This window comes from Nanorana parkeri, unplaced genomic scaffold (genome assembly GCF_000935625.1).
Source record: "Nanorana parkeri isolate BGI_ZX_2015 unplaced genomic scaffold, ASM93562v1 scaffold817, whole genome shotgun sequence".
NCBI lineage: Eukaryota > Metazoa > Chordata > Amphibia > Anura > Dicroglossidae > Nanorana > Nanorana parkeri.
Genome location: NW_017307085.1, coordinates 640100 through 651540, shown reverse-complemented (window position 1 = coordinate 651540; position 11441 = coordinate 640100). Strand labels below are relative to the sequence as shown.

General features: G+C 47.4%; 1 protein-coding gene across 1 annotated transcript in view; it reads right to left on the bottom strand.

The window, feature by feature from the left end:
• The window catches only part of TMEM50B (transmembrane protein 50B), a 26438-nt gene that overhangs the window by 13085 nt on the left and 1912 nt on the right, over nt 1–11441 (bottom strand). The window contains exons 2-3 of the mRNA XM_018565143.1: nt 6074–6209; nt 509–621 (exon numbers count right to left, since the gene is read on the bottom strand). Coding sequence (XP_018420645.1) covers nt 509–621; nt 6074–6172 — 212 coding nt within the window. The 5' untranslated portion in view covers nt 6173–6209. The remainder of the gene's footprint in view (nt 1–508; nt 622–6073; nt 6210–11441) is intronic.

Here is an 11441-nt window from a genome sequence, read left to right as displayed (position 1 = left end):
CGGCACGGAGCAGGGAGGGGGAAATCCAGCCCCTCCCCTGTCACAGCAGAGAGCTGTGACAGGATCGAGAGGTGAGCGAACGCCGGTATGTGTTCGCTCACCTCTCGATCTACTGAGCCGACCTGTGACAGTCTCATTGTCACAGGTCGGCTAGAACTATGAGGTGAGTGAAAAGCACTCCCCTCATAGTTCTCCTTTAAGCATCTTCTTTAAAACCTTAGAAACTGGAGTGCATAGGCACTTTTTTTGCAAAGGTGAACTAACTTTTTTTGCAAAGGTGAACTAAGGTACAATTTAAACTAAACTTGTCTAATGAAAAGAAAATGAACATTACTTCCCAGACTGCGGAACATCACGGGATGCATCATGACATAGCATGGCTCCATGCTGGGGGATTCCAGTTACCATCAGTCTTGTACACTCAGAAAGAAGGACTGTAGACAGGCTGTTATGGGTTCCAGAGACAGGCAAAGAGTTTTGAACATCACTCTGCAGAAAGTCAACTTACATAAAAAACGCCACTGTCGAAAATACACCGCAGGTGTGAAAAGCATGGTTCAGGGCTTCCTGTGACGGGTACACCACTGCTGCGTCTATCATAATCCACCAGCCTGAAAAAAACTAAAAAGAAACATATGCATGTAACACCCAAGATATTTACCACTAAGACTTTTTGCTATTAGAGTTTTTTGCATATGTGGCACCAAGTGCCGTCATTTAAAATGGTTGTATGGTTGTAAACCCCACAAAAAACGTAAACAGTCCCAATTAAAAACCTAAACTTATACCAAACAAACAAAAGGAAAATGCTAGGTAACTACATTTTCCTTTTGTTTGTTTGGTATAAGATTTGTGTTGTGGAAAATGTCAGTTGATCCTGCCAATGACTTTCCTTTCCTGGTTTGCAGTGGCAATGATATGCAGGCTCACCTAGCCTCTGCAGCGTTGCCACCACAGTGTGGATCTTACCACATTGGCTAACTGAATTCTGATGCTCTAGTCTAAGTGGTCCCTGTCACCTGTCAGAGCGGATCATTGCACCTGATTGACTGCGGCTCCACCTCTGGCAATAAACTCTACAATTTATGGGAGGAAGGAACAGTAAAAGTGCAACAAATCGCATTATGAAAATGTTTCCGTTTTTGAAGCAATGTTTTGTCTAAGTCCCTTGACCACTTCCCCTTCACACCAGTTTCCACGGCCAAGGGAAGAGGCCTGTGATGCGCTGTGGCATGGGCCCCCACTCCTACCAGAGCCGTGCAGACCAAAGGAGAAGCAAAGTGGTCATGTGACCTGAATAACACATAAAATAAAATGATTTCTCTTTTTACATTTTTCTTGGTATTTTGTTTGTTTTGGCACCTTGCCCTACCTGGAAAATTACAAATAGTTATTTGGTTTACAACCACTTTACAGCGAATTTGTGATTTTCCAAAATAGGGCAGGGAAACTGGGTAACTTTAATGCCCCCTCACTGGCATCACAAAATCACTTTACTTCTGTGTAAGCGTGAGTCACTTTAGATTGACCAAGCACCAGCGTTGTTCTAGTACAGGTAAATATGTCTGTGAAGGTTCTCATTCATCCACGTCATGGTATATCTGTAAAAAATAAGTCAAGGCAACTGGACTTGCTGTATTTTTCTTGATGACGTTTCACTGGTCATCCAACCAGCTTTCTCACTTAATTTCTGAATTGAGAAAGCTGGATGGATGACCAGTGAAACGTCTTCAAGAAACATACAGCAAGTCCAGTTGCCTCGTGGCAACTGGACATCACGTGTTCGTGGGACATCAGAGAAGAGGAGGACAGAGGAGTCAGCGATGGATCGGAGACCTGCACCAGTGCTGGAGGGACAGCTGAAAAGGCCAGGAAGGAGGAAGATCAAATCAAGAGGCATCATTTAAGGCAAGTCCTTATATTAGCACTGTGGGGGGGGGAGTTTAGCCTTTAATGAAATACACCAAGCTCTTGTAAGACAAATACATGACTGTGAGGCTGATTCTGACTGTTCTTCACCTGACAAAAATTAAAAGCAAACATGTGCTTTGCCTATGCTGAACCTTCAAGTGTATCTAAACTCAAAAACGAATAACGTAATGTATTGCAGCTTACCAATCCTTAGATGTGGTGGCCGCATTCGTTTTTATTTATTCAGTCTTTTTCCTTTCTTTTCATCTGGTGATCCTGCCAGTAACACACTTCAGTACTAGCATGACAATACTCATTTACCGTACTATATCAGAACATCAGAAACAGGAGTAAGAAACCCCTTCTCTCTTATTCTACGTTACATAGAGGGGTGTGGTTCCGTAGTCCTCAGACTTACCCAAGAAATATGTAATTGATAGGAGTCGGAACAGGCAGACAGCACAGGAAGTTTTCACGATTCCTAGAAGGATCAACGGGCATTGTTTTGTGGCATAACTGCTTCCAATGGGATATTAAAGAGGAAGCATAGTGTTGGCCATAAGTCCTCATTGACTTGAATGTGGTCATATACCAAGGATCTCCAGTCTGGACATAGCTTCATTCGAGTCAACGGGAACCTAGTACTCCCCCGGGATGGCCAAGTAGATTTTCTTCAGGTGGGCTGTAAACACCAGAGGAGATTGCGGCTCTAGAAATAAGGTTAGTATCGTGTGTGTGTGTGTAGTGTAGGTGTGTGTGTAGTGTAGGTGTGTGTGTAGTGTAGGTGTGTGTGGTGTATAGTGTAGTGTAGTGTAGGTGTGTGTGTGTGGTGTGTAGTGTAGGTGTGTGTGGTGTATAGTGTAGGTGTGTGTGGTGTATATAGTGTAGGTGTGTGTGTGTGGTGTGTAGTGTAGGTGTGTGTGGTGTATAGTGTAGGTGTGTGTGGTGTATAGTGTAGTGTAGGTGTGTAGTGTAGTGTGTGTGTAGTGTAGGTGTGTAGTGTAGTGTGTGTGTAGTGTAGGTGTGTGTGTAGTGTAGGTGTGTAGTGTAGGTGTGTGTAGTGTAGTTGTGTGTGTGGTGTGTAGTGTTGGTTTGGTGTGTAGTGTAGGTGTGTGTGTGTGTGGTGTGTAGTGTAGGTGTGTGTGGTGTGTAGTGTAGGTGTGTGTGGTGTGTAGTGTAGTGTAGGTGTGTGTGTGTAGTGTGTGTGGTGTGTAGTGTAGGTGTGTGTGGTGTGTAGGTTAGGTGTGTGTAGTGTAGTGTAGGTGTGTGTGTGTAGTGTGTGTGGTGTGTAGTGTAGGTGTGTGTGGTGTGTAGTGTAGGTGTGTGTAGTGTGTAGTTGTGTGGTGTGTAGTGTAGTGTAGGTGTGTGTGTTCCCTTGTTGCCTTTACCGCCCTTTGACTAAAAATCACTTCAGCATACAGCTCTGCGTGCTGACATGAAATCATCTTACATTCATTAGCTAATCAAACACATTTTTATTTTACTTACAATTTATTTTTTCCACTTCCTGATCCACTTTGGCACAGATGATGTATTGTGCCCAAGCATTGCATCCTGGGAAGGTGACATCAGCAGAGCATTGCTGGGAAATCTCATCTGTAATCTCATGAAATCTCAGGGAAAGGCATTTTCCTCCCCTGAGATGATGTGCATGGTCACATGTCCTAGTCACATGTGCCAGAGTCCCAGGAAGTAAAGGGAGATATATTAATCTGCTCTTAGTTAAAATGACCACTGTAAGTAGAATGAGGCAGAAAAGAGAAATAAGGTATGCAAAGAATACAAAGCCTGCAACTATATAGAAGTATCTGTTTGTAGATTGTCATTACTAAACATTTCTAAGGCTGCCTTTGTTGTTATTTTGAAGATATGGGTAAAGTTCCTCTTACAAGCAAAAATAACTTCCTTGTATTGCTCTACAGAGCAAAGACATTCACAGGTAACAGGAAACTTCATGTGGCAAATTACAGATTCAGTGCATGTTTTGTAGAAAAACTGGCTGAACTTGACTGTGTTATCCACAGCAACCAATCAGGAGCTTATGTTCACGATCTCCACTCTACAGAAACATGGCCCATTGGTTGGTATGACACATGTTATATTCCTCCAGTTTTAGCATGGAAGTCCTTCTTTACTGTCTTTATATTATAGACATACATGACCCACCCAAAACTGAAATATCAGCAGAGCGCACACATTAGAAATGTATATGAAGCAATAACTGTAAAATGGAATTCAACTTTTATATCTGTGGTTTAGATGGGAGATTTTTCACAGCTACAGTTAGATTATTTTTCACTCATGGAGAGAATATCCATTTCCAGTAAAAAGGTGAAAATGGTTAGGGTTCCCCTCATCTGCTGAGTAGCAGGGATGCCCTGTGCTTAAACCGCACACCTACCTTCTGTCTGTACTACATCACTGAGCCCTAAGGCTACCAGTACAACACAGCCCACCACTGGATGTGTTATGGAAGGGTTACATGCTCTCGGAAAGCCATTAATAAACCATAGATGCTAAAGAGTTCCAAGCGGCTCTGAATGATAGTAGACTTGGGGCTCCTTAGGAAGAACTTTCTAACTGAAAGTCAAAATCCTCTTTAAAGGGAACCTGTCCTTCGCTCATGCAGACCATGCAACAGATTCAGTCAACCTCCGACCTCCACAGCTGATTATACTCACCTTCCTCTCACTCTCCCATGGCTTTGTTTGATCTTCTATAGCCGTGTTTCTAAACTGGTGGGTTTGCGACCCAAAAGTGGGTCACAACCCTGTGTTCAGTAGGTCGCCATGTGCCTTCCACAGCGCTAGGTGATGGGCTCCTCAGCCTCCCCCTAGCACAGCACTGTCATTTCTTGTGCCGAGCAGCCATTCAAAATATGCTGCCTGGTGCCGAGCGTCAGCTTGAAGTGGTGTGGGCTGGGGGTATGGCCGCGAGGGAGCTCCATCCATACGTCACTTGCTTACTGCTCCCTTGTATGCCCTGTAGATGTGCCTGGGCCCGAGTGACGTCACATTCTGGCTCCTGGCCTCATTACAGGTTGTGCAAGTGAGCTGTGCAAGCAATGCACATATGGATGGAGCTCCGTCACAGCACAGCAGCCCAGCACTGGACCCCAGGCTGAGGATCCACTCCAGTTCTTGTAAGACCGGCAGACTGAGTGGATCTTACAAAAAGAAAAAAACATTTTTTTGGGAGTGTGTATGAAAATGTCTGTGAATGTGTGAGGTTCTGTCTGTGGTTGTGTGTGCTGTCAGTGTTTGTGAGGGCCCGTTCATACTAGTACAGTGCGTTAATCGCACAGTCCCATGCAATCGCACCCCAAACTCACCTCTCGCCCACAGTTCGATTGCCCACACCAGAACACGTGGTACCACAATGCTGTGCGTTCCAGTGCGGTGTGACTTGGATCACGTGCTCTTCATGGCCAGAAGTGCTGGGTATTTCCTGATCCTAACTTATCCTGATTTTGACTTTTTACCTGGTGAGTCAATGACTTACACAAGCAGGAAGCCAGTGAAGTCTGAAAAGTCTTAATTCCAGGCCCGCATACTAGTCCTAAATCTGTAAGGCCTCGTTCACACGAGTGGCAAACTTTACCGCCCATTAAAAATCAATCTGTGATAGATTGCCTTTCAGAGGAGAGTCGACAGCCGCTTTACAGAGGAGGACCTACTGCCGCCTCCTGAATGCCTGCTTTTACTGTCTTCTTTTGATCCCAAGGGGAATTTTGCATTATAATAATGCGCCACAACCATGTGACAAGCAGTTGGCAGCAGTTATGCGCACGGTCCCACTAACAGCAATGGTCGCATTTGGCTAGCGGCACCACCTGCCAAATGCGACATGCTGTAAATCTGGCACGGCCACGGCATGTGTACAAGTTTGAGTGAATACTATTTTATAGGTTTTAGATGTCTGGTTGTGGTCGATGATCCCTGTTCTTACTCCCCCGACTGTCCACGTCAAAGCTAAAGCTTGAGCCACTCAAGTTTGTACACACGTCGTGTGTGCCCGTGTGAACAGGGCCTAACTATGGGTATTGATTCCAGGATCAGGATGACATCCCTAATGCCCTTTCCCAAGTACATTGAGCACCCCCTTATGTACAGTATTTGCTCTCAGCAGGGCTGAGGACGTGTAAAGAATTGAAATCACTTACCAAAATGCCGGCTACTACAGAGGCGATGGTGTTCCTCTTCTCCCCCCAGTCGATGCATTCACACTGCGGCCATCGGAAATTGTCCAGGAAGCCAGCCATTTTCACCAGACGCTTATCTATCTGGCACTTTCATTAACTGCGTATGTAAAACAAATGTTAAGCAAGAGCCATACAGCAGAGCAAAGCAGAAGGAAAAGTCAAACAAGCACTAGAATTGTTATCTGAACATACATAAAAAGGTCTGCTATTACTCTACATATGCAGTGCCCATTGTCGTGTCCGGAGACAGAAGTTAAAACTGCCTGAGCACAAAAACCTTCAATAGGCACATAGGATATAGATCTACTTTGTGTGCACCAAATGCCTTTGCAAGCCCAGTTATTAACTTCTAAAAGTTGCCGTGCCATCATACGTGGGCTGTACATAGCCTGTGCAAAATCAGAGCTGGGGCAAGCCCCACCCACTACAGGCAGCATGCAGAAAACTACAGGGGGGGGCGGAGACAAGACCAGTCACCATTAGTGATGAGCTCGGGCGTGTTCGCAAGCGCCTCGTGCCGAGCCCGCCAGCAAGCCGTCAGCGCGCAGGGCCAATCACAGGCACTGAGACATGTTCCCGGTCCGCAGCTGCAGAGATCGGAAAATGGCTCAGTGCCTGTGATTGGCCCTGCGCGCTGACGGCTTCCTGGCGGGCTCGGCACGAGGCGCTTGCGAACCCGCCCGAGCTCATCACTAGTCACCATGCACAAGGAGGGAGAGAGAGAGCAGCAGTGACCAGTCTTTATTGCAGGCAGCTCCAAGTTTCACACTGGATAACTGCACAAAGCACACTCAGATTCAAGGAAAAATCAGTATAGTAACCAGGCACCTAGCATCTATAAAAGGAGAGTTGAACACTGGCAGCCTCCATAAAGGTGTACGTTAAAGGCAATGGGTTTGTATTTCTGTCCGAGCGGCCCTGAGACTCACACAGCCCTGTCAGCCGGTGTTCTATCAACGTTTGTGACTAGGTTGGAATGTGTGACCGGTCACACATTTTAACAAATTCACGCCCAGTTTGTCGGCGGTGGAATGTGTGACCACCAATAGGTGAAGCATTCCAAGGCTTTGTCAGCTGTTCCAGGGCAGATCGGTTCTGCACATACGCTCTGCGATGCCGTGTGCCCTGGAACAGCTGACAAAGCCTTGGAATGCTTCACCTATTGGCGGTCACACACTCCACCGCCGAAAAAAACTGGGCGGGTCACACATTCTAACGTAGTCACAAACGTTTGGAACACCTGCACAGCCGTGCTGCTGACCTGACTTCTTTCTGCTGCAGTCAAGCAATAAAGCCAGATCACCTCTGTGCCCGCCTGTCTGTGACTAGACAGCAAAGGAGCAGCAGCGGTGTTCACACTGTTTCCTCCTCCTGTCAGCACGGTCCCTGTCGCCACAAGTGCGTGTAGCAGGGGATTGCAAGCGTCACTTCGGGTACTTACACTTCCCTGCTTCTAAAAACAACTTTCATTGTTGTTTTCTTTGTACACATGCATGCGCAGTACTCCTACCCCCTCCCCAAAAAGAAGATTCTGGGGTCTCTTTCCGTACTGATCCGAAGCGCAGCAATGTGGGCGCCCCGTCGTTCTTTGTGTTCCCCTGTGCTCCGTCTTCCTCCTGCTGCTAATCCTGGATGACTCGTCATTGTACTACGCCCGTGGTTGCACCCGCCACTAATCCCAGCACTCTGTGTCATTCTATGGGGAGGATATCCAAGCTGGGAATATAAAATAATAGATGGATGAAATCATCCAATGAAATTACTTTTTTTGTATCAATGCAGCTAAAACCATCGAATGAACTAAGAACGGTACATGACGGGTCCTCCATTCCATCGATTTAGTAAACTTTCGATCGCTTTCAATGCTGGCAAGTTGATCGGCCACTTTGGAATGTTATCAATTGTTCTATTGGAATATCTGCCTGTGTGTCAGACAACCAATCACAACGCAGATCGATGAAATGACTCTTTTCAGCAGATTGTTTCTGATGGATCGTATTTTCAATATGTGTTCCGTGGCTGGATGGTTTCATCGATGATGAATGGGTATGTCTATGCAGTGGCGTCACAAGGGGGGTGCGCCCCGCACCTGGGTGCCACCACTGGTGGGGTGACACCAAAATGACTGATAGTCACTTTGGTGACACCCCCTATGAAAAGTCAGGCACTCGGTCATGGACCGAGAGCCCGTCAGTGTCAGGAGAGAGGAGGGGACCCGGCGGCATACCTCATCCTGCCAGGTGAACATCCCCTCCTCTCTCTGCCGGCGTCCATCACAAAGATCAAAAAGACAACCATGCATGCACGTTGACGTCACGGCGGGGTGTCACCCGGTCTCCGCTCCGGGTGTCACCCAGCCTCGGGGCGCCCGTGTCTATGACCACCTTAAAGCAACTGATCCCAGCTGGATCCATTCGAGCTGAACTCCAGGCAAATGCAGCGTGGAAACGCATACATGGGAACTCGTCTTCCTCTCAGAACATTTGCAGTTCTGTCCGGCGTTTCAGGTGATTCACACGCTGTATAGCCGGAGGGTGACATAGCTATTGAAAGCCTGCAGTTCTATAGCTGGCCATACACCCAGTGGCATCACTAGAGGGGGTGCTGCCCGCAGCCGGGTGACACCATTGGAGGGGTGACGCCAAAAGGACTGACAGTCATTTTGGTGTCACCCCCTCTGAAAAGTCGGGCACTCGGTCACGGAACGAGAGCCCGACAGTTGCAGGAGAGAAGAGGGGACCCGTGGCATTCATTATCCCGCTCGGTGAACGTCCCCTCCTCTCGCTGCCGGCGTCAATCACCAAGATGGCTGCCGGCAGGTATCAGCAAGATGGCTGTGCATGCACAATGATGTCACCTGGTACCCGCTCTGGGTGACTCCTGGCCTTGGGACGCCCTTGCATACTCCTATAGATTTTCTGCAGATTTTCTATGGTCAGATGGAAAAAGTGCAACAGATTCCTCCATCTGCGCTAAACTGTGTGGATGGAGGAATCTCCCCCTGGGCCAAGCTTTAGTATCTTGCTAGTCGGCCCCGCTGGCTCTCACAATACCTGAACAATCTGATTGGAAGCCGGCATTGTTCAGGTATAGATACTGAAGCTTGGCCCAGCGGGAGATTCCTCCATCCACACAGTTTAGCGTAGATGGAGGAATCTGTTGCACTTTTTCCATCTGACCACAGAAAATCTGCAGCTAATCTATAGGTGTATGGCCAGCTTTAGGCTGAGCAATACAGTGAAGTCCAGGACCTGTCAAAGCCTGTGATTGGATGATGATGGAGAAGCAGCAAGCTAGTGAGATCCTCACTCTGCTCTCCAATCCTCCCAGGAAGCTCCCCATGTTAGATGGACAGCAGTATGAAATGCAGTAGAGTTCGATAGGATCACATGTTGCTGTGCAGGAAACTTCAGACTTCTGATATAAAAGTAAACACAGAGGTGCTGCACTCTCCAGCTGAAAATGACAGGTGCCTGGCTGTCACGCCGACCCTCCTGAGCCACTTACTTTAGAACAAGTATGCAGACGTGGGTTCCCGAACATTTCTTTGACTTTCCGGATCCGCCTACCCGTTCCAGGTTAGTGACTCGGAAAGTCAGAAGCCGGAGGATCAGGAAGCGAGAGGAAATCCCCTCTTAGACAGTTGTCACGGGAACAGGCGTCCTTGTTGTCAGATTGCCCCTCTGTTCCTGTTCTGGTAACATTTTGGGTTGCCCATCACTTCCTGTCTCTGTGACATTGGCCATCGGGATTAAAGACAGAAAAAATTACAAACCTGACAGAACATTTAACCACGTCCTACTCCATCCAATACTGAAAGAAAAGCCTTAGATACAATGTAATCATTGCTGCAGCCATGATCTTGGTGTCATTGGTTTCAGTAGGCGGAGAGCTTTCGAGTAGGAGCCATGTGGAAGGCTGCCAGATCACATGTACCCCCTTCTAAAGTACTGCCCCCCTTTCCCGCCTGGGACCACAGCAAACTGTGTCAGGATAGAGAACGGGATCAGACGGTTCCCCCGATGAATGAAGCAGGAAGTGCTGTCCTCTCAGAGCTGTCAGAGTCCGGCGATCAAGCCATCCTGTGCAGGAGCTTCGGTACTGCCCGGGCAGGAGAGACATCAGGTCTAATAGTCCCCTGATGCCCAAATAAAGAGACCCTGTCACCTCTAAACACTATCACCTAGAGGTGTGTTAGTCCCTGTGTAATAACAATAAAGTTAAGTGACAAAAAAACGTAAAAAGTGATAAAAAAATAATAAAACAAGTGAAGAGGGAGCATGGACCCGGCTTCCTGACCAATCAGCATGTAATGACTCGCTGCCCGGCTTCCTGATACAGGAAGTATTGGGCTAGGCATCGGAGTATTTGGGTGAGTACGAGTACTTGCCCAAATACTCGGCATCGGCACTGATACTATTACTGGTATCGGTGCATCCCTAATTGGAAGTAAAACTATGGCCTCCCATTAAAATAAATGTGCTGCAGCACCTAATAAAAAGTGTATCTGCTGCCCTTACAGTTTCCTTCTAGTCCCCGCAAAGTCCCACAAATGCCTGTTGATCCTGCCAGTGAAGTCCACCTAATGTAGCTTCCTGCGATTCTTCCTGAATTCAGAGCAGAGTTGTCACCCCTCCTTGTAGGCTGCGTCTGTTTGCTTTACAGAGGGAGGAGAAGATGTTGTAGGGGGAGTGGCCATCAGCACTGTAACTAGCATGTTGCTTGTCAATCAGAACTTGGCCACACCTAGCCCCGCCCACTGCTTTCTAGATTGACAGCGCCGTTGTAGGGGGGAGTGGCCATCAGCACTGTAACTAGCATGTTGCTTGTCAATCAGAACTTGGCCACACCTAGCCCCGCCCACTGCTTTCTAGATTGACAGCGCCGCCCTCTGTTGTTGAAACCCTCCCACTGCGAGCTGCGATGTCTGAGAGGGGGAGGGTGGGAGACATAAAAGGATGAGAAGGTGTGTCAGTCAGGGAAAGTAAAAGGAAGTTGAGATTATGAGGCGGGTGTAACACACAGAACCTGGATTTGGGTCTGGTGGTTTAGACCGTCATGCAGGAACCTTCAGTACAGGAAGAGGTAGAACAAAGGTTATTGTTACCGTGTCACCCGGACACCACAGTCACCACGGCACCCATTTCCTCCATTTGTATCACTGAAAGCAGATCCCAAACACTCAAATCTCATAAAAGCCGAACTGACATCGAAAAGTCAAACAAAGTGCTAGGAGATCGAATGTTCTGGCATCCAAAATCTATTCTGCCCCCAAACATGTCCTAATGTGCAAGTAAGCACAGAGCTTACACTCTAATGACCCCCCCCC